Source organism: Cydia splendana, chromosome 12 (genome assembly GCF_910591565.1).
Source record: "Cydia splendana chromosome 12, ilCydSple1.2, whole genome shotgun sequence".
NCBI classification, from domain to species: Eukaryota; Metazoa; Arthropoda; class Insecta; order Lepidoptera; family Tortricidae; genus Cydia; species Cydia splendana.
Genome location: NC_085971.1, coordinates 3,530,277 through 3,554,454, shown reverse-complemented (window position 1 = coordinate 3,554,454; position 24,178 = coordinate 3,530,277). Strand labels below are relative to the sequence as shown.

General features: G+C 37.6%; 3 protein-coding genes across 6 annotated transcripts in view; 1 reads left to right on the top strand and 2 right to left on the bottom strand.

The window, feature by feature from the left end:
* LOC134795309 (lipid droplet-regulating VLDL assembly factor AUP1-like) overlaps positions 1-9,105 on the bottom strand; it is a 35,235-nt gene extending 26,130 nt beyond the window's left edge. The window contains exons 1-6 of the mRNA XM_063767124.1: positions 8,878-9,105; positions 8,572-8,738; positions 6,072-6,184; positions 5,343-5,416; positions 3,260-3,393; positions 2,667-2,839 (exon numbers count right to left, since the gene is read on the bottom strand). Coding sequence (XP_063623194.1) covers positions 2,667-2,839; positions 3,260-3,393; positions 5,343-5,416; positions 6,072-6,184; positions 8,572-8,738; positions 8,878-8,915 — 699 coding nt within the window. The 5' untranslated portion in view covers positions 8,916-9,105. The remainder of the gene's footprint in view (positions 1-2,666; positions 2,840-3,259; positions 3,394-5,342; positions 5,417-6,071; positions 6,185-8,571; positions 8,739-8,877) is intronic.
* A 248-nt stretch (positions 9,106-9,353) lies between these two features.
* LOC134795300 (mucolipin-3-like) lies at positions 9,354-11,834 on the top strand. Its single transcript, XM_063767111.1, has one exon. It carries the CDS (start codon positions 9,477-9,479, stop codon positions 11,280-11,282), a length of 1,806 nt encoding a protein of 601 aa, XP_063623181.1. The 5' UTR covers positions 9,354-9,476; the 3' UTR covers positions 11,283-11,834.
* Positions 11,835-14,948: 3,114 nt separating this feature from the next.
* LOC134795303 (facilitated trehalose transporter Tret1) overlaps positions 14,949-24,178 on the bottom strand; it is a 62,672-nt gene continuing 53,442 nt past the window's right edge. For 3 of the 4 annotated variants that reach the window (XM_063767118.1, XM_063767115.1, XM_063767117.1), the window contains exons 2-3: positions 19,534-19,633; positions 14,949-18,158 (exon numbers count right to left, since the gene is read on the bottom strand). In XM_063767118.1, coding sequence (XP_063623188.1) covers positions 16,801-18,158; positions 19,534-19,633 — 1,458 coding nt within the window. In that variant the 3' untranslated portion in view covers positions 14,949-16,800. Of the gene's footprint in view, positions 18,159-19,533; positions 19,634-20,384; positions 20,632-24,178 lie in introns of those variants that run through there. The other variant, XM_063767116.1, reaches the window with a different exon arrangement.

Sequence of the window (24,178 nt, the reverse complement as noted above, 5' to 3'; positions counted from 1 at the left end):
ACTTTATGTCACTTTGTGTCATGTGTCGACCCTTCCCCATTTCTGGTAACTGTGTCGACACGGCGACGACTCTGCGACTGGAATTGTGACCGAAACAGACGGTGTCGACACAAGATGTGTCAACACCGCGTCGTAACGGCGACTGGAAATGGTTGTATGGGCAGTGATAAGATAATTGATAAAACTCGTGAAGTGTCATTGTCATAGAATGTAGGGTGTCCATACTTTGAGTTTGTGATTAAATTATTTGTTAGAAAAATATGAAGTTTTAAATAAGACTAATTTAAACAATTGAATAAATGCATTATATTCTCCAGCATGAGCGGAACTAGATACACTATTTTTGTATCACGTAAAAGATTGCACCCTGTATATTAAAAGGTTGCAAGGAATGGCTTACTGCCCCTCTAGTGCACATATTTAACTTAGCCTTAAGTACCGGGGAGTATCCAAGCCGATGGAAAGTCACGCGAGTAAGGCCGATTCCGAAAGTAAATAATTCAACTCGTGTCGAGGATCATCGACCTATAGCCATCCTGTCATCGATAGCCAAGCTGTTTGAATCTATCATAAATAGACTAGTAGCCCCGCAAATTAAGCCCTTTCTTTGTGACTCTCAACACGGTTTTAGGGCAAGGCGATCAGTCGAAACAAATTTGTTAACCTTGGCTGATACTATTTCAGATCATTTAGATCGGCGGTCGGCAACCTGCGGCCCGCGGGCCGCATGCGGCTCGTGAAACTGTCACTTGCGGCCTGCGAGCCTCTCTGGCTATGTAATATTGAGAAACGACAATGTCTGATAAAGTCATAAATATTAACAAAGTGCGGCCCGCGTCAACTTACTCGTCGTTAACTACGCTACTAAAACTACGCAAAAAAAGGTTGCCGACCGCTGATTTAGATAAAGGCATACAGGTAGACGTGCTGTATTTCGACTTTAAAAAAGCCTTCGACCGAGTAGATAACGACGTGTTATTGAACAAGCTGTGCAAAATTGGATTTTCCCCCCAACTGCTTCGTTTTTTCGCTAGCTATTTGCATGACTGGCTACAGTACGTGCAGCACGGATGCTTTGTATCCAAGACCTTTCAGACTATGTCCGGGGTCAGCCAGGGTTCCATTCTAGGGCCATTGCTTTTTGGAATCATGATCGATGACTTACCATCTGTTCTTGGATCTGCTAGAAGCTTGCTATATGCCGATGACCTCAAAATTATTTACGGTATCCAAGACATATCAGACTGTCTATCTCTCCAGGAAGATGTAGACAGAGTTCATCTGTGGAGTATCAAAAATAAGTTGACTTTTAATTCAACAAAGTGTACGGTCATGACGTTTAGTAGAGCTCGCAATCCTCTTTTCTACGACTATATCCTGGATTCAGAGACTATATCCCGTGTCAATTCTATTCGAGATCTAGGCGTTATCCTCGACTCCCACCTAAATTTTCATGACCACATGTTATCATTGGCGCGTGACTGCTACAAGAGGTTAGGGTTTGTAATCAGGAATTCTAGGGATTTTCATGACCCAGGTACCGTGAAGCTCCTGTACAGCGCCCTAGTGAGAAGCAAACTCGAGTCCGCCTCCGTTGTTTGGAACCCTTATGAGGCATCTTATGTCTTACTTCTGGAGAGAGTGCAAAAGGTATTCTTACGGTTCCTCTATAAAAAAATGTATGGGTACTATCCGTTCTTATACCCAACCAAATTTTTGTTAGGAATACTGGGTTTCAACTCTCTGGGGGTAAGACGTAACTTTGCACTTCTCACTACTGCTTGCAGTATCCTGCGCGGGGAGTCGGACTGTATTGAGCTGGTGGGGCAACTAGTACGTCTGTACGTTCCTTCTCGGACCAGAATCGAGTTCAGACCTCGTGACCGTTGTCTCCTGGCAGTCCCGGCTTCGCGTACTGTATCACGTAGGAATTCCCCTCTGGTTCGTTCTTTGCTCCTTTTGAATGCGCTCCTCGCATCAGCCTCTCAGTGTGATTTGTTTGCAAGCAGACTGGTGGCTGTGCGTGATGAATGTTTGAGGTTTTGTGAGAAGATAGATGCACGTCCTTCTACTGTTTAAAATGTGCTAATTATTTATGTTTAGATGTCAAAAAGTATTGTAATTTGTGATGAATTGTATACATATTGTATTCTGTTTCTTTAATTTTCTGTGTAGTTAGCAGTGGTTTGGTATTTTTACTGTTATGCTGTTTAACTTGTTTGAAATAAATAAATAAAATAAAATAAAAATAAAATATATAAACTACATTTCCTCAGTGTCGACCTTGCCGTCTATTGATACATATATTTTTTATATATTTTTGATGACGCCAGCCGCCTCTGTGACGTAACTCGTAGCTGGAAGTAGCGTCAACTTGTACACGGTGTGACACTAACCTGCAAGTGTTCAGCGATGACGCCGGCCACCTCGTGACGTCACTCGTAGCTGGAAGTAGCGTCAACTTGTACACGGTGTGTGACACTAACCTGCAAGTGTTCAGCGATGACGCCGGCCACCTCGTGACGTCACTCGTAGCTGGAAGTAGCGTCAACTTGTACACGGTGTGTGACACTAACCTGCAAGTGTTCAGCGATGACGCCGGCCACCTCGTGACGTCACTCGTAGCTGGAAGTAGCGTCAACTTGTACACGGTATGTGACACTAACCTGCAAGTGTTCAGCGATGACGCCGGCCACCTCCGTGACGTCACTCGTAGCTGGCAGTAGTGTCAGCTTGTACACGGTGACGGGCGCCAGCAGAAACCAAAGCGCATCGCGCCATGGGAAGCCGGCGCCGTGACCCGTGTGTACTGTCACGGCGGTGAACGCTCGTTCCACCTCTAAAAAATGTTGAATAAGTAAATTAAAAAAATACTTCAAATGAGCTTCGCAAGCAATTTTAACATACCTTATGTCCCTCCCATAAATACGCCCTATTGATTGCATTTCATTCGCGTTCGGGCCTACCTTTTTTCTAATTCGATACCTAAATCTGCTGACAAAATTAACCATAATATTACGTATATAAATAAAAAAACACTAATGAGGGTTGTAGATACTTTTAAAAACAAACTGAAGATGTAGAGAATCACTACTTTCCGTAAAATTATTAAAGGATGTCAGAATTGGCACATAGATTTGGTCCATAGTTGTATCCGCTACTATTAATGCTGATTGTATGAAAATGAAAATTTTGGCAAAAATTCAGGTTAGCTTAAAATGCACCAAGTTATGGCAAATACATATATTAAATATCTTACCAATGGCGACGGGCTGTACTCGCTGGGCGACGGGGAAGGGCCAGTCAGCGAACCGGAGTAGACCACGGCCGTTCGCCGGCCCGCCCTCCGGCTGTAGAAGCAACGGCGCACTCGTGCAGTCGCCGAAGTGTTCTCTGCGATTAAACTATACATTATACCGAGACTATCACACAGATGCGAACCCACACGAAGCTCCGGCGTTGTAGCGGGACAGCGCTATTTCTTTAGAGAGAAGAGTAAAATAATAAAATGAAATATTATTTTTTTACAAAATAAGATGTTTGAACATTGTAAAAACCCAACGTACACCAGTTCTATTTTACATATTAGCATGTAACGGTTTACCGTTATTTCCAATTAAAATTCTACAAAATAAGAAATAAACTTAAACCTAAATATAACTATAAACTACTATAATACACATTTCATACTTATTATCTAAAAAAATATACACAAAAACCTTGAAAACTAATATATACAAAATAAATCTACGAACAAACAGAATTGACGACTGCATTTGCTATTAGGTAAAACTAGATGCGAATACAAAGGACTACGTCACCCGGCTCGCGATAAGCGATGTGAACCGGCCAGCTAATGAGACACATACGCGTCCGAGACATTGCTACCACGGCTTTGACAGCGAGAGGTCAAATCGACTAAATTCAAAGATACAATTTTACAGTCATGATGTGACAAATTTTTAATATGGTGTAAAATTTATTCTAATATTAAATGTGTTAAGTTCCAGTATTTCCCCAAATAGGGTGAGTGTTTTGAATATTTTGTAGTTTTAAGAGAAAGGTAACTTTCATAGTAGTAAATTAAGGAATCATTTTCTTCTTGCCATCACATTTTCATTTAGTTCTTTCTGGGTACATTTGGCTATCACTATCTGCTTATTAACTGTAATTTTCCTATAAAAATAACGCTGGAAATAACAAGCTTCTCGAACCTTCTGGAAATATGAGTCTACCCACTTTATAAAAATCTTGTAGATTATAATCAAAGTTAGGCTTAATTCTAATTTAAATGTATAAAATTACATGCCAAATTGTAGTTGACATGCATTAATAAAGCTTTTAGTTGTAGAAGTACATTTAGTAAATTTAACTTCACTTTCTTCTTTGTTTTAAATTTAAAATGATGATTCTACTTGTGACTGCCACATCATTGATCACCTTTTAATTCTTTGGGGTTCACTACACCAGCCTACTTTCTCATTAGCGCATTAATTTGGCCTAAAATCCGGATGTCGCAGTCACTTGTACAAAATTGGACTTTTCTTGAAATGGCCATTTTTACCGGAATTCCAGGGACCAAGTCTGGGGTTGGAGTCGGAACCTACCAACCTGAATTCGCATGCTCCGCTTCGTTCCGGAAGGTTCCCGTGCTGGATCCGGAACCCTTTTTTTTTGAAGACGGCCGCCTCCAAGTTCGACGTTCTGCGACGTAGTGCAGGGAAGTGACCCCTATCAAGGACTCGTTTCACCACTGTTAATTGCCAGCTCAGAAAAGATCCACGACCTTGTCTTTCCTTTAGTTTTTTTTATTTTTTTTAAATTATATTTCTTAAAATTTACTCTGGTTAGTTTTCTTTCGTCTCATTTTGCAATCTACCTACTTCATGCGACGCTAAACGTCACAAGCATATTACAAATTAAATTAAATTCTAGATTTGGCTCATGAGGTTAACACTCTCATTTGTCCCTGGACCCGCCAGGCGGGTTCTCTGTTCGTAGGCGCTTTTCGCTACAGGCGGCCTAGCCATGGCGACAATCGCTTGCGCTTCGCCATCGAATCGCTTTGTGTCTCTCTATCACTTTTCCATATTAGTGTGACAGTGACAGTTGCGTTTCGTTCGCTACGGAGCGTTAGCATGGCATGTTGTCTACAGGGCTAGTGCGGAAAAACCGTGTTATCGGCTAAACTCGTAGCTCGTAGCTCGCGCTAGCAGGCATTGTGTTATGTAATAAATTAATAATATACAAGTAAGTTGCCTCCATTTATAATATTATTGGTGCAAGCTTATTGCTGGACTGTATTTTTTTAAAGAATTGTGTAATCTGTTTGTATTACTCACTTTCTAACAAATTGAGCTGCGTTCCTGATGCCTAGCGTTGACGCAAAAAATGGCGGCACCTTCCACTTCCGTAGCTGCAACATCCATATTCAATTATTTTCGTACATTTAAATACATACCTACTTACGATTAATTTATTGACCTTATGATTATTTAAATGTTGTGTTTAGATTGGTTAACTTCCGCGTTGCATTAATTGTGACGTCAACGATAATGCATAATTTCAATATAAGTTGTTACAAAACAAAGCATTTATAATTAAAGTCTAAAAACTAAATATATCAGTGGCCTTATAGTATGCCTCGTTGTCAGTACAACGAGGCATTCTGTTTTGCCCTGTGGCAAGGTTGATGGTACTAGAGCAAGCAGACAATCCCCAATGAGATGGTCATACTCATACCAGATTAAGGGGTGGTTGCACCAAACCGTCTGTCACCGTTAAAGTGTTCGCAAAATTTTATTGTATGGGAAGTTTCATAGTTAACAGCTGAGTGATGTTGATAAGTCCGCTAAATGTGGTTGGTGCAACTGGCCCTAAGTGTCAGTTGCACCATCCACACTTGACAGACTGATCAACGTCACCCGCCGCGCCGCGGCGGTTTACTATGAAACTTTCCATACATTCAAAATTAGCGAAGTCTTTAACAATCACAATCAGTTTGGTGCAACCGACCCTTAGTCAGCAACAGACTAACCCGTGCATCCACAAAAAAGAAGCAGCATACTCACACTGATGGTTCCCAGCGCGTGCGCCGCGGCCAGCGAGTCCAGGCAGGACGCATAGTTGGCCACTAGCATGCTGCAGCGAGGGTCACGCTGCCCCTTCACCTTCACGTACACTCCTGCACACAACCACTTTGGTTAAACATGTAGCCATATTACTTATATCTATATATTAGGGTTCCGTACCCGTGGGGTAAAAACGGGACCCTATTACTAAGACTCCTCTGCCCGTCTGCCTGTCTGTCACCAGGCTGTATCTCATGAACCGGGATAGCTAGGCTTTTGAAATTTTCACAGATGATGTATTTCTGTTGCCGCTATAACAATAAATAGGTACTAAAAACAGAATAAAATAAATATTTAATTGGGGCTCCCATCCCATACAACAAACGTGGTTTTTTTTTGCCGTTGAACCATTCGTGCGCGAGTTCGATTCGCACTTGGCCGGTTTTTATATGCCTATGCTTTATTGCCTAGTATTCGTAACAAAGGTCTTATTGAGCTTACTTTGAGACTATACCTCTTGCGTTGAATTATGATCCCTATGACAGTTCTTTTAAGTCTCTTTTAGTTGGGCTTAAATAAAAAAATATTGAAGAAATATGTATTTACTGTATTTTTATTACTTAAAAGTGGTGTATGAAAAATACAATCGTATTAAATCAAAATAATGTTCCTAGTTTTATTATACTTAAGTTTCTATTTGTATATTTAGCCATTTACATATTAATTCATTCAACTTTTAAATGTCATGTTTTGAAATAGACAATTGTTTACCTATACATATTTTTTGTAGAGCCTTAGGGGAATCCCCTTACGTCAAACATGAATAAATGACGCCAATGTATAAGAGTCTATGTAAAATACAATGTATCTAGGTTTTTTGCCATAATAGATATATAAAAAAATACTCAGTTTTATTAATACAATGTTTTATTAAACCTGGTGCCTTCGTACGAGGAGGGCCGACCCCAAATAACGGGACATGGCAAAGAAGAAGAAGAAGACTCAGTTTTATTAATGTTTTACTGTTCAATCATACTTTGAGTAAAAGATACAATAACATTTACTGTGATGATGATATTGAATAACAAGTAATATGCTTAAATTGTCACATTCACAAAATAATCTCAAAGTAACCTGTCTCAAAAGATGTGACAAGAAAAGCAATGTACAGGGTCAATGTTTTGCGGCAATTCATTCAATGCAAATGAGTTGGCTCAAATGTACAGGATGTGTTACAACCTTACAACTGTTTAAAAATAGCCGTAGTACAGTTGTCATCAGAAATATTGGGGCGCCCACGGTGCTCATAAATATCTGGACACGCCTCTATTGTCAAGGTGTTAGAGTGCATGTTCAGATACCTATTTGTGAACACATTGATGGAGATACACTCTTATTTTTAAATGATGTCGTAAAATAACATGCAATTTCACATGAAAATTTAAGTAACATATGGACAAGAACCCAGTACAATATTAATAAATATGTACAAACAAATGCGTGTATATATTCTGATAATAATAAGACCAAAATAATTTTAATAAAAACAAGAAAGGCAACATAATATATGAACAGCCTCCTAACCTATTTGGTAGTGACCCTGCAAGCATTTAAAGCATGAGGTCCAGGTTTGAATCCCGGTAAGGGCATTTATACAATACAATACAAATCTTCTTTATTGCACAACAACAACAACAACAATTATTTGTGTTTTTATCACAAATATTTATTTACGAGTTATGGCTGTTATCTATAAGTATGTATAGTACCCATAGCTTTGCATAGTTTGGGGCTAGTTTGATGTAAGATTGACATCAAATATTGATTATTATTCATTAAATTCTGTTTGCAGTAGTAAAACCTTAATTTATGTTTTGATTAACATAAAACTAATTTTAATCATTATTTTTTCTTTACATATGTTGTGTGTTTAGAGTCACACATCATAATGATATTCTCACTTAAATGATACAAATAAAATACAAAATACAAATACAAATGATTATCTAGTGATTAGATTAAAATGATAACATGTCCAAAAACCTGAAATAGAAATCTATTTTACTGAACAAAACAAACATGATCTGTACTGTACACAGTACCGTCTTTACCATAAGTGCACATGGGACCCGTGCCCAGGGCCCCCATCATCAGGCGGCCCCGTAGGACAGACAGTAACAGTATATTTGATTACCCATAATAACTAGAAGATCATAGTAGAAAAATCTTAGTTTAATTCGCTTTCTTTACTTTCCAAAAGGGCCCCAAATTCTTATATGCCCCAGGGCCCCAGCATAGTTTAAGACGGCCCTGACTGTACATAGACTATAGGACATCACAACACCTGTGTTTCTCCATAATCACTATCACTGCGATATTTTAACAAACAGGAAATCCTCATTTAAACCCGAGGTGATACGAAACATATGTGACTCGAGGACAATCTGTTTAGTGTTTACAGTAACTTGTTTGTGCAATAACAAGGGTTTGCGTTACTCACCGAATGTCCAGCAGGCGAGCGTGGACAGCATCTGCCTGACCGTCGATTTGTTCGGCAATATTATCGAAGCCACCCATAACATTAAAGCCAAAATTGTCCGTACCACAAACAGGCATAGTCCAAATGGCAAAAAAAGCAGAAATTGCGTAACGTTCTCCCCAGAAAACCTGAAAATAAGCATTCTTATCACTCTGTCGTTTAATTGGGCACTGTAAATATAGCACGTAAGATCAATAGCCAATTTTATTGCAAACTTTCCCTCAATATCATTCGATACGTAAGTAGAACGAACGTAATGGGCACTACCTTTCGTCGTTTCTAAGCCTCTCCGCAGTTAAAGCCATGGTTTAAAAACTGAGATCATAAACTGTCGATTACTAAAGCTTACACTACTTTATTAAATGATTAAAAGTAAATAATTTCGAATTTCTCGTCAAAAAAATCGTGTACGTGATGTATTGTACAATATGGACCATAAGGTATAAATGTGTTTTCTTAATAGTTTGACGTTTCTAGTGCAGTACCAAAAACAATAGTGTTATCGGTTTATTTTCTGAAGTTGGCGAACGTGGTGCTGTTAGCATTTTAGTATTATAGCATTGAATGGAAATGGGACCATTGGGTGACAGTATGACAGAACGTGATTTGATTTACTACCTTGCTTGATTTCGATTGTGCGTGATTGAACATTGAAGTGTTAAAGTGTCAAAAGAAATCAGAAAATGTGGTGTTTTTAATTGAAATTGAACAACAGAGAACACAAATCAATTTAATAATACCCATAATATTACATTATCTTGTCAGCGTGAGGGGCTATTTATGGATCGAGCTTAATGTCCAAACAAAGACATTAAAGATTGATTTGATATTTGTTTACTTGAGTAATTATAATAGAAGCTATAGCAATGGAAGGTATAAGCTCATCGCCGGAAGAGCACACAGCTTCTGAAGGGGAGGAAGCCAGAAAAATTACTAGAGAATCACCATCACCAGGAAATCACGTTGACCAAGGTTTTCCTCAGGCGACCTCTTCCGCGAACATTTCACAGTTAGAAGAAAAAATGCGTCGTAAGCTGCAGTTTTTCTTTATGAACCCGATCGAGAAGTGGCACGCCAAGCGGAAGTTTCCATACAAGTTCATCATACAACTCATCAAGATAGTGCTGGTGACGTTTCAACTGTGTTTGTTTGCTCACAACAGATACAATCACGTCAACTATACTGAAGATAACAGGGTGAGCTTCTCACATTTATTTCTTCTTGGCTGGGACTCTACGCGCGAGATCAACGCGTACCCGCCGGGCGCAGGCCCACTGGCTGTCTACAAATTGGATGAATTCTATAATGCACTAGATTATGCTTACGCTGGATACTATAATCTTTCCAATGCCATTGGACCATATTCTTACAATGATGAAAATAATAATCCACCCCCTCCAGTGTTCTGCCAGTTCAACTACAAAAGAGGTATTATAAACGGCTTCAATGAAAGTTACGAATTTAACGCAGAAATAGTATCCTCATGTGTTAATTTCACTAAAAGTGAAGGGCTTTTCAGTTCTCAAAAGTTCATCAAAGAATTAAACTTAGAAGTTGATTTTGCATCTTTAGTAAGAGCTGAACTAATGTTTTCTATTAAAACTATAAACTTCAGAGCTGCAGGCCCCATAACTCCACCTGACTGCTTCCGATTTGATGTGGCTGTAGTTTTTGATAATGAAGACCATGACGGTCAAATGTCTTTGAGCTTGGAAGCTGAACCATATAAACTAGCTTGTAAAGGAGACAAAGAATATGTGACAGACAACAAAATAGATCAGATATTACGAAGCATCCTCAACATCCTAGTTATTTTGATTTGCTCTATGTCACTCATGCTGTGCAGTCGGGCAATTTACCGAGCTCAACTTTTAAAAGAGCTTACAGTCCAATTCTTCCGACAGGCCTACGATAAGGAACTAAGTCTGGATGGAAGACTAGAATTCCTAAATGTTTGGTACATCATGATCATTGTCAATGACATCCTAATTATCATGGGTTCAGCCATCAAGGAGCAAATAGAGCGCAACCAGTTCACCAATGACCAATGGAATGTCTGCTCATTATTTTTAGGCACCGGAAACCTGTTGGTTTGGTTCGGAGTACTAAGATACTTAGGCTTTTTCAAGACCTACAATGTTGTCATCCTAACATTAAAGAAAGCTGCTCCTAAGATATTCAGATTCTCAATATGTGCACTCCTCCTTTATGCAGGTTTTACTTTCTGTGGGTGGTTAATACTAGGTCCATATCACATGAAGTTCCGATCACTTGCCACCACCTCCGAATGTCTTTTCTCTTTAATAAACGGAGATGATATGTTTGCTACCTTCTCAGTCATGTCCAAGAAATCTCACTTACTTTGGTGGTTCAGCCGCATATACCTGTACTCGTTCATCAGTTTGTACATATATGTTGTTCTGAGTTTGTTTATTTCAGTTATTATGGATGCATATGATACAATTAAACAGTACTATAAGGAGGGTTTCCCTAAGAGTGACTTGCATACATTCATGGGTGCTCCTAGTTGCGATGACGTGTCGTCGGGGCTGTACCGCACTCAGAGTTCATCTTCCCTCAATGCTACTATGAATTCATTGTTCTGTTGTAACTTCTACAGAAGTGCATACTCTAAGATAGATGGGGGAGGATCCAGTTTAAACCTGTTGTAGATATTTATTTACCTTGTTATTAACGAATGTACATAGTTATATTATCAGAGAATAGTATTTATAAAGAGTGTCAATATAACAACAAAAAATCATATCTATTCGCCTATAAACAAGCTCTAAAAGAACTCATAAAAAATGAAACTGACCTTTAACTACAAGATAGAATCTGCTGTTTCAAAGACACGAATTAGCTTTAACATTGACACTGTTTATAATTGCCTAGCCTCTAATTATCTATAAGTGTTTGTATGATATTAGATTATCTGTATATGTCGCAATCATATTAGAAATTAGGGCAGTTATGAGGTAGCTGGTATGATGAAATCCCAAAGTTAAGGTTTAAGGCTTTTGGTACAGTCAGTAGCAGATTTATCTATCAGTTTAAATAGTTCAAAATACACATAAGACTCATCTGTGTAGACATGGTTTTTTTCTGCTGACTGTACTTAACTTTAGTTACCAAAGGAAGATAATTTCTTGCCTGTCATAGTCAAATTAAAATCATGCATAGATGAAATGTATGAACGAAAATATAGATTTTAAGAATATATGTATAGTTCGTTTTTTTAGCATTAGAAAGAAGGTATCTTGACATGTCTTTTAATTGAAAAACGCTATTTAAAAATCAGTAACTATTACTTATGAAAGCAGGTGAATATAAATGATCGTATTAGATTCATAATTGTTACATATTTGCCATGACTTATTTTTAAAACGTGTTTTTCAATAAAAAGACACATCAAGATCAAGATTGTTTATCTTATTTCTAATGCAAAAAAATACGAACTATAGTTCAAATACCTACTGGTATCATATTTTTAACATTATTATTATTGTGTTAGATGAGACACAACAAACGAATGTATTTATTTTATAATACATATATTGAATAATGCACTTAGTTTAGTTCCATCATAAAATATCATGAATTATGGTAGAAACTAAACTTCTAAACTAGAGTTGTTGTAGGTGTTTCCTCATGTCATTTTATAGGATATACCTATCTTCCATATTTTTTTACATTTATTTCATAAATTTCATGTTAAAGAAGCGAGAATGTTTTTGCATGATTGACCAGACCACCTGGTTGCTTAACATAACAAATCATATTACCTATTAGGGGTCATCCATTAATTACGTCACACGTTTAGGGGGAGGGAGGGGTCAAGAAAATGTGACATGTTGTGACATGGGGGAGGGGGGAGTCACAAACATTGTGACGTCACTTTAACTTCATCAGTAACCGGAATTTAATTTATATTTTTTTATTCACTGTACAGTTAAATAATGAGTTTTTGGAAGTAATTTTCGTTCCTAATTGGTTTTGTGTTATAAAATTACTAATATTTCTTTTACCAAAAATATTTTTTCATTAAAAAAAAATAATGCCGAGTTACTATTACCGATTTCGTTGAAAACAAAATTGCCTAAAATGTGACGTCACACCAGGTGGGGAGGGATTTGCAAAATGTGACCAAGTGTGACAAGGAGGGGGGAGGGGTCAAAAAACCTAGAAATTCGTGTGACGTAATTAATGGATGATCCCTTATATGTATTTTTTTTAAATGTCGCCAAGAATAGTTCTAAAAGTTGTTAGTGCGACTTGGTGAAAAGTACGTAGTTTTTTATTGTATGTCGTATTAGTACATATATGTGTTTTGGAAATGGTACAAGCAATTTTAGTTTTATTTTTGTTAAAATAAAATCCAAGATAGCTTTTCTACATATATGTACCTTAACGGTCAGGATATTCCCCCAAATGATTATATTTTCGAAATAGGGAAAGAAAGATTGTTACATAATACACTATAATTCGTATCAAATTAAAATTAAAAAACTCGCTAATTCTTCAAACTATAGTTCGTTTTTTTAGCATTAGAAAGAACTTGAAAGAAGGTAAGCGATCTTGATATGTCTTTTAAATGAAAAACGCTATTTAAAAATCAGCAACTATTACTTATGAAAGCAGAAGAAAATAAATGATCGTATTAAATTCATAATTGTTACATATTTGCTATAACTTATTTTTAAAATGTGGTTTTCAATTAAAAGACACATCAAGATTGTTTACCTTAGGTATTTCTAATGCTAAAATAAACGAACTATAGAGCATGTAATTACTAATATAAACATACCTAACAGAACAATGGGAAAGTTATAAATGTATTATTTCTATCCTATCTAGAAATATACCTATTTTTGTACCTACCTATCTGTGTTTGACTCTGGTTACAAGTTACAACCTTACAACCGATAATAAGTCGTAAAGTTTAAATCATTTTAAATTTAGACCTTACCGTTTATACAATACGGTTGAATTTATGTTGCAGATTTCTGACAAGCAGTAACGCACACCGGGGCTGTAATCAGAGCTGAAATGTGCTAGTGCTACATCACCTAGCCATTATCAGTTATTTCAAATTAACTCTTAATGCTTTGAGAAAAGGCGTAATTTGCAACATTTTAATTAAACGAGGTACGAGTTTACAAAAATTATCATCCGATGCAAGTAGAGTTGAACGACTCATTGCATTTGAAATCCGAACCTTTGCCCCAAATCATAGCCTAGGTAGGTTTATTATGATATTATTGCAAAAGAGATTGTCGTTACAGTCTGGGTAATCTATAGCACCAATATGCAAGTAATATTAATTACGGTAATAGGAATTTTCTTGAATTATCTTGAGTGTTTATTTATTATTATAAACAAACACTCGTACACACGCAGTTCACTAATAAAAATAATATATATGTTAAAAGAGGCATAGCTATCTGTAAGTTTCAGTGTAACTCTCTGTGCAATTTGTACCTACCAATATGTATATAGATTAAGAAATTAGTATAAGTAACGAAATTGGGTCCTGTAACACAGGGTTTCCTAGATCAGGACACAGGGACGTGATTTACCGTATGTATATTTTTATACTGTTTAATCGAGAAGTTGAATCAACTTAAATTGACGAAGCGAATACCTGTTCTTCTCTATTGAACATTGATTATTTATTCAATTTATTGATTTCTGTTCTATTCTCAACAGATTTTCGTAAACTTTGTGATCAGATTCGATTAAGTATATTGATGGAAACTTTCCAAAATGGGGGTTCGCAAGGTCTACAGCTCACAGAGCCACAAATTAGTGGCCGGCTTAACAAACTTTCTGCTAGCATGCCAGCTTAGGTTTTACCTTAGGTTTCACGGTATAATTGCAATCAAGATAATTTTATGCGATTATAATGATTCATTTATTTATTCAAGCAGCGACCCTACTTAACTTTACTTAAATCATTAAATGAATCAGCTTTAAGCAGTAAGATGATGAATCGCTTCCCAACACAGGCAGGCAAGTTATTAAGTAACTAACTACCTATTTATAATATTATTCCTTATGCATTCTCCGTTGAAGATTGGTCATCACACTTGGTCAATATAAATATATTAGGGTGATAAATCCATTGGGGAACAAAACAAGTTTACATATGGCAAACGGAAAATGTACCATATATAAATACAACGTCACGTGCGCGTTGCCGACGACCAGTCGTATCAAGGTCGTATATAACTCTGAAGGAGGTAGGTAGGTAGCGTAATATGAATTGCCTCTAATCTTAAGGCAGATTCGCACATTAAGATTTATTTTATGTATTTAATAATAAATACAACAGAATAATTTCATATTCAACATTTTAATTCTGTAAATAATTTGTAGTTAACTTACATCTAATTAAATTAACTCACAGCATGCGGCTACTAACGCAGGTATAGTCAAATTAACATTAACGCTGAAGTAACTCACAAATAAATCTCAAAATTTAGGCAAATAACTAAAACCATAGTACAAAAGTATGAAATCGTCGTCATAACTTTTAAAATATTATACATATTCAAATTGCAAGTGTTTAAATTGTTGCTATGGCAAATTGTATTGGCATTTGTACAATTAAAACGAACATCGATTGAAATAGTAATTCTTAAACATACCATCAAATATTTTTAAAATTGGGCCATTGAGTCAAGATAAAAATTACGTAAGATAAAAAGAAAATAAAGACTAATAATAATGTAAAATAAAAGTCAAAGTTGATCTTGACTCGTTGGCTAATTTTTACATTGACAACATGTTAAAATTTTCAAATGCACAATAGTGTGAAACATATACAGGACTAAAAGTCCTCTTTGAGCACAATCTACGCTTTAGGTGGTGGTTGGGTGTGTGCCCATAGCGCCATATACGTGTTTTTAATTTGTTTTGCTTCACTTGTAGGTAAGAGCGGCAACACAGTTTATTTAATATTTAGACACTGACAAAAAAATAATTATAATATTATTTATATAAATTACATAACTATAATATCATTCACTTGTAATCATCTATACATTACCCTATAAGGTTTAAATATTTTCCTATTAGCATAATTGAAATATAATTTTATCTCAAAATATATTATTATAACAACACCTTTCCTCTATATTTATATAAAAAAGTACAATGAACATTTCGTAGCATTTTTTTAGGGTTTTATTATTTGCACGACATTGTTACAATTTACAACACTAGTGGGTCTACTGATTAAACATATTTGTGTATGTATTGATATTTGATGATATGGATGTACAGTACAATATCGCCTTGATGTAGCAACGAGGTGGTATGGAATGATTCCTACGGCCTGCCGTTGGTCTTTTAAAGCTTAGCTTAACGCAAAAACTATTACTAAATCCGTTCAGTACCTAAGTTTTTTGTATTCATAATTATAAAGATAAGTAGAATTCGATATAAAACATTGGGTCACGTATAATAAAATTACACATATAGGTTTCTGCTCTCTGTCAATGTTCTCAAAGCTATTTTCTTTTACTTGACTTATTTAGAAACACAATTAACCTCAAAATGGACGTTCCTTGGCTAATAATTGCCTAAAACAGCTATTTTCTCATTTATACACAGCTATATTCTTATCTATGAGTGACACACAAAGAACTAGTTGTATTAACAAAAGTATTGCTTTTTGAGGCTAGTAACAACCAAATAAGACCAGAGAAAATAATAATTTACAAACGAAATTTCATATTACACACCACACAACTGACACAAACAGCAAGCTGCCAAACATTCAAACAACATACAATATATATTTCTATAATAAATACTTTAGAACTAAATAAATTCAACATCGGACTTAATTAAGCGGCCGCGGCGCAGGGGCCAATGGGACAAGTCTTTGGTACTCGCACACAATAAATAAACGTCACTCAAAACATTCTTGGCCAAAGAAGCTAAGGTCCACCCACGTCTGATAAAATCGTAACCTCAAAATGTATTTTCTTAAGCTAAATATGCTATTTCCCATTACACTTAGAGACAAAATATTTAACATAGCATAGTCATCTGGGATTGTTTTTTAATAAGAATAGTTCAATACATCCAAAAGCATTTCGAGGTTAGAAATTATTTCAAACTAGGAGTGGTCTTCGACGGCGAAACGCCTCAAGTTAGTACAAAATAGTGAACTCAGTCTATTTATTTTTTCTCTTCAACGCGTTGCCGCGGCTCCGCGCCGAGCAGGACCTGGATTTCGTCCTCACTACGGCCCTTGGTCTCTGGCACTATGAAGAAGATGAATACAAATCCGAGTAACATGATGCCCGCAAACAGCCAGAACACCTGTCCTCGGCCGATGGAAGCGTTCAGCGAATTAAAGGTGCTGGTCACGGTGAAAGCGAGCAGCCAGTTAAGGGTACCCGCGGTCGAGCCGACGAACGCCTTGATATCGATGGTGCACAGCTCGCCGGCCATCATCCAGGGAATAGGTCCGAATCCGAGCGAGAACGCTATAATGAAAAGGGACAGCGCCAGCAGAGGCAGCCACGAGATCTGCTGCACTATCGCCGCCTCCGCTCCATGAACCGCTTGCAAGAAGAAGAATACGCCCAGAGCGGTCGAGCACACGCACATGACCAGTGCGGACAGGAGCAGAAGGATTCGTCGGCCGAGTTTATCGACCACGAGACTGGACGTGAGGGTGGCGACCACCTGGATGATGCCGATGATGATGGTGGCGATGGCCGCCGGGATGGCCGCGCCGGCCGCCGAGAAGATGTCCGACGTGTTGAAGATCACGGCGTTGATTCCGGACAGTTGCTGGAGTAACATTAGCGAGTAGCAGATCAGTAGAGCCTTCAACGCAGTCTTCTTAGTTATAGCGTTGGTAAAAGACACTGGGTTGTTTCTCGACTCTTCGGCCTTCGCTCGCATGTTGTTCAACTCCGTGTCGACGTCGTAGTTCCTGCCGCGCAGTCGGATTAAGGCGTCGCGCGCTTCGTCGGGGCGATTCTTTACGACTAAGAAGTTGGGGCTCTCTGGCATGAAGAAAAATACCACGCCGAAGATGATAGGGATTAAGCCGCAGAGAACGTTGAACACTAGTACCGACACGTAGCTTCCTACGGCGTAGGCGAATAGGATACCGACAGTTATCATCAGTTGGAAGAAGCTTCCGAGCGTTCCTCTGATGGAGTCCTGTGCGATTTCGCTAGTGTACGCCGGCGCGGTGACACAGAAGGCTCCTCCGGCTATGCCGGTGATGAATCTACCGGCCATCAGCATACCTATGTTCGAAGCGAAGATGATCAGCAGCCAGCCGATAGTGAAGGGTATTACTAGGCACAACATGGTTTTCTTCCGGCCTATAGAGTCCATTATGAGGCCTATGGGGAAGCAAACCGCCGCAGCGCCGAGGTTGACCATGGAGGAGACCCAGTCACCCTGCGACTCGGAGACTGAGAAGTCGTAGTCGGTGCTGTTCTCCTGCTTGATCTTGAAGATGACGGGCGACGACCAACCCAGCATGGTACCGGCCGCGAGCGCGCCCAGGGTCGCTGGAAATAACAAATGTAGGTTAAATACAAATCCTCTTTATACAGTTACTTAAAGCTACATGAAGATAGGTACAAAGAGAATATTTTTAAAATAAAAAGAAGACTGTAAGACTATTATTATGTATATAACCCGCATTAACACGTATTTAAACACCAATGGCAAATTAAGGTTATTAAGTTTCTATTTATAGCGTTATAGCCATGTGTTTTTCCATTAGTACTTAGCTATCAATTTTAATATGATTATTATGATGTCTAGAAAACATTAGATATTATGGCGCCTATTCGAAATTTTGTCAAATATGCTAGTTGATGACTAGTTTGCCTCACGATTGTAATGTTTTCTTTGCCAGTTTCAGTCTAGTTTATGCGCTATTTGTATATAAAGAAGGACTTATTTGGGATTTTGTGAATTTGTGAATGCACTTTAAAGTTAAAGAAGAAGTCATAATCATGATCATAAAAATGTTAAATCTAGGGAAAAATACATAAAACGACCAAATCCCCAAGTTTACTTATGAATGCTATGTTTCACCATCACCAGACAAGTTAGATTAGGAGGAAAAACAGTAAAATCTGTGACATCTGGCATCACCCCACTTATATATCACATTACTCATTCAATGCAAATGATCAAATATCTAGTTCATGTAAAACCAAAGGTAAACATTGCACTCATTATAATCAAATAGAAACAGATACCTATGCACTTTGCCAAAAAAAGATTCACATTCATGAGTAGAAAGTATATTCTATTTTGTAAAAAAGTTTTTGGCAAAAATTTCATTTTTGGTACAAGCTTTAATCGCTGACTGTACTTTTCTTACGACAGACAACTATTACTCATCGAGACAATTCTAAAAACCCCTAACACAATTAGGTTGCGTTGTTTCATCACAGAGTTCCTATGGCCACCTCCTGTCTCCATCATCAGATCAGCTCAATGGTACCATAATATTGCATTGTCATCCGATTTATACAAGCAAATTTCAGCTCAATCGGAAACTGGGAAGTGGATCAAATTTAACTTGCAAGATTTGATTACAGACAGACAACGGTCAGGTGAAACTAAATAAAAGCTTGTAAAAAAAAGGTCACTGTTTGGTCATTTTAATAAAATAATCTACCTACAGTTTTTAACATTGCATTACATTGAAACTATTCCACCATTATCCATTATTTCATCAAAAATACTACATATATGCAATATGTGTAGTCTGCTGCAGATAGAACTGACCCCCTGCATTGAAATTTGATTGCACAAAGCCAAAAACTGTTGTGGATATAATCGTAAAGACATTGATCTTTTTTAAGTGTTATGACATGATGGGACTTTAGCGCCGATAGTGCTGTTGTAGTGAGTATGAGTAAATACCTGCTAGCGCAGCAATGTACTGCGGCAGCTTGCGACCGGTGTCACGGGACTCCACCAGCACATCATGGGACACGCCAATGTTCGCCATCCCGTCTGTGCGCTGGAATGAATGAAAAATAAAATTAATAACATGACCAATTGACCATGGGTCTTGTAGCATATTCTGATTATAATGAAAAAAATAACTCATACACTTTGGTAAGTACCTTTGTTCAGTTTCATTTCGGAACCCATTTGAAATCTGGGGCACATCGTATGGTTGAAGTTTAGACACATGGGAATTTTCATATTGGTATATGTTCGCCAGTATGAGCAAATTTTACAATTACCTACTAGCAAATCTTGAAAGCAGATTAACTAATATCTGATGCAGTTTTCTAAGCTACTTTGTTGTGTCAACTCCCATTTTTTTAATTATAGCTTAACCTATACCCATTATTTCTTAAATAATTTCATTTATAGACCAATAACACTTTTTTAGTGTAGGTATCTAAAAAAATCATCCATAATTTTGATCTCTGTTGTTTTGTATATAAAATATTCATAAACAGTTTTATCTAAGAGATATGAAGATAAACTGGAATTGTAAGATCAAAACGCAGATTGCCTAGTAATGTAATATAAATTCTGGTTGTTGAGTAACAATTACGAGTCAAAAACATAATCTTATTCTGTTCGTGCTACTTGTTCATTGAAACCCAATAAAACACTCCATTATTCGCTAAACAATGCTATTGAAATGACCTAGAAAAATTGTTTGTGCTAATGAATTCACAAAAAACTGTGGCAATGGAAAAGATAAAAAGAGGTTATAAGTTATGGAATCTTCCACGGCCCAGTGGCGCAAATACCTCATTTTGGATGATGCTGGGTCCAGGCACTGCGGGAATTGCGGACAAAAGTGGCTGCGTCTCAGAATCAACAACATGATTACGTCTGAATAGAGACGACCTCATTGTAAATGGATAATTGTATTAGCACTGTGAAACAAACGTCTATAACGTGTATTTTCTTGGTGCAAACTGTTTCGTTTGCGTTATCACGGATATTAAATTCGCAATAACAAAGCTGACTGTGTTTATGTTGTGTTTTTATTAACACAGATAATTTTTCTTTACTTTTACTATCTGATAATGTTGCTTTGAGCAACCAATGACAAGCTGTCAAAGTGACCTTGTCAGTGACGTTGAGTTTGGTGATTGGGGTGATTGCTTGTAAAAATAAAATTTAAGACAGGACAGAACATTACAAGTAGAAAAACGCCTCTGAAGGGGCAGTTGTCTGTGTACGAGGGCCTACCGCGAACCACGTTCGACGTGTTGCCTCTCTGTCGCACTTGTAAATTCGTACGTAAGTGTGACAGGGACGCAACACATCGAACGTGGTTCGCGGTAGGCCCTCTGGTGTACCGACTAGGGATTGACTAGCTAGAAAACCGGTATTTTATTATCTTTATGTTGGCAGTGAAATTGCGAACCGAGAGGAGTGTTGATGTTATATTATAAGTTTGTGTCTGTGAGACCCACGTGAGACCTCGCACAAAAAATGTAATACGGGCAAGGCCTGTTCACTTCCTAAGAAAGTTATGTCCCCAAATAATTGCCCATGTGTGCGCCTTAATCTTCTATGTGTGCGTTGGCCTCCGGGAAAAAGTTGCGAGTAATAAAAATAAAAACATTTTTCTACAGCAACATTGCTCCCAAGTCTGATTTAAATTATCACGAATTTTATACAATATTAATCATAAAACGGGACTTAAAACGCTTAAAACTTAATTACATGCGATTAAGTTTTATAATGAATATTTGCTTCCAACTGTCTTTATCAATGTTCATAAAATATATGGAGGGTAGGTACGTCTACCCACCATAATAAAAAATATATTTGTCAATGACTCTGTCCAACTGCTGTGGTTAAAGTTCATAACGAAAATTTTATTTATTAACTCTTTAAATAATACATACAACGTGTACCGCTACGTACCACTTAAGACTGTAAGTCTGTACCTACATGGATTACAGCAATGCACATAGAAAATGTGCTAAATGCGGAGCAACGGCTGTTGAAGCAGCCAGAGTGAAATTTACAACTTTAGTGGGTTCAGAAGGAACCGAGTCATAACGCATCTGGAAAGCGTATTAATTAACCGTGAAGAAATGTATGAATACAAGTTGGAAATCTGTGTAAAATGCCGTATGTAAAGTGTAGTGTATCTGTGTGTAAAGTGTAATAGGTAGGCATGCCTAATGTTATTTGTATAAAAGGTACTGAAAACTTTGTGAATGCGCTTTATTAATGTCTATTTTTTTATTAAGTTGCCAGTTGCCAGTTTTCAGTGTATATTTTTATATGTAAAACATTTTTTAATAAATAATATATATAATGTTATAAACATAAACATGCCTTTTATTTAAATCAATTGATAATACCACAAACAAGGGGTAATATTTGCATCTTGCATATATTTCGTGATATGAAGATAACAAATATGTTTATCAACAGAATTACTACCTACCAATACCCGCCAGGCTAAACCGGTTGTCAACTTTAGTTCCATTGGTACACAAAGACGGCGCCACTAGTATAAACGTATAAACGGTTGGGGACATTTTTTTGTATGGAGTTACCGTTCTTCTCCTAGTGAGTATTATATTCTTTGAATACGGGTAAACCTATTTTGGATGCATTGCTACGGATTTTATTTATTAAAATTTGATTTAGTTTTTAATTTAAAGTATCTTACCTTATATTAAGTATAAGATTAAGACTTAGAGAATTATGGTAAATCTTTGTAACAAATGGAAGAGCGGAGCCTTCTGGCACAAGTATTTGTTTACTTAAAAGAAGGTTCTTGTTTTAGTTCTAGTTAAAATGTATTATTGTGTAACCAATAAATCATTTTTCATTTTTTCATTTTCATTTTCAAACATTCCATAATGTGTCCTTTAGATACGGCTTAATAATAAGTGACGCAAACCAAAACCACGCATACCGTAATACGCCTACAAAATTTTAATAGCAATAAATGGTTGAACTGGAAATTGTAAAGACAGGTTTATCTGGCGCCCAGGAAACGTACGATTTCGATCTAACATGGTCATTTACAGGGGCGTATTTTGAAATTTGGCGCCCCGGGCCAATACGTTTTGCCGCCCCAGAAGATAAGGAAGAAAAACAAAATGCAATCCGCACTGGGGGTTGGCGCCCTGGGCCATGGCCCGGATGGCCCTAGGGTAAATAGTAAATACGCCCCATTTACATTATAACTGTTATTAAAACTGTGTATTTACCATGAATAATTGTTTTTTTCACATTTATTGGCATGCAATCTTCGTGGAATAACTGACTAATTTACTCCGTGAAGAAGACGAGGTAAAAAGAAACATCCCATCCCGTCCTGTCCTCTGTGATTTTATTTTACATATGACTGCCTTATATACTGCCTGCACTAGTACCACGAATTGCACCACCATACCTAGCCATTTGTACCGTTTTACATAAATACATTAAAACAATAGCACATGAGTAAGGTTTAAGTATTGTCAACAACTTTAACAGCTGAGTTACATTCGTCTCGTGATCATAAAATTCGCAATTTCAACACGGGACATAAAATTAAGTCAGTACGAATAGCTAGATTATAGCTAGCTAGAGTGTTGTTTCTAGAGAACTGGTTTCAAACTACCAGCTAATACCTAGTAACCTTGTAAGAGATTGTGTTTAAATTTTGGCAATAAATGTTACCCTAGTTTACGTATAATGTCTGACTGCAGTAGGGCTACCGCCAATACCGAAAATCGTCAATTGCGGGCATTTTTCTCTGTCACTCTAATTACGCCTTCATTGGAGTAAAAGAGTAAGATCCCCGCAATTTGCGAATTTCGGTTTTCGCGGTAGCCCCTCTGATGCCCAGGATGCCTGGCCAAGATGCCAATCGTCGATTATAGAAAACGCCAATCGATACTTAAACAATGTATGGCAATAGTCACGTGACTTTTCGTATCATCTGTCATCCCCATAAATTTTTAGGGTTCCGTACCCAAAGGGTAAAAACGGGACCCTATTACTAAGACTCCGCTGTCCGTCCGTCCGTCACCAGGCTGTATCTCATGAACCGTGATAGCTATAGGCAGTTGAAATTTTCACAGATGATGTATTTCTGTTGCCGCTATAACAACAAATACTAAAAAGTACGGAACCCTCGGTGGGCGAGTCCGACTCGCACTTGTCCGGTTTTTCTTTTCGTTTAGCGTTTGTCGATGTACGATTTTCATCTTGGCTAGAACGCCTGGGTTCTGCCGGGTGGGCGCACGCACTTGACATTGGCATTGCCACTGCGCCGCTTCGCCCTTGACTCGGTCATTAGTGCTAGCTCACTTCGCTATGTAAATTAAAAGTAACAACCTGCAAGGCTACAACTTTTTTTTTACGCAGCCCTAAGTACTAAGTAGGTAGGTACCTATTCCGTTCTTGTCATTTTGGCTACGCAACCCTATAAGGCCCCATTCGCATGAGAGCTTAAAAAGCGTCGCGTTAAAACCCGACGTTGGCGCTTTGGGCTTGTGCACAAATCACGCGAGGTTCGATAGGGGGGGTGGGGGTCACGAAAAAATCACGACAGATCACGTTGGGGGAGGGGGGTATA

Coding starts and splice junctions, on each gene's coding strand:
- LOC134795300 (XM_063767111.1), top strand. CDS start 9,477: ATGGAAGGTATAAGCTCATCGCCGGAAGAGCACACAGCTTCTGAAGGG.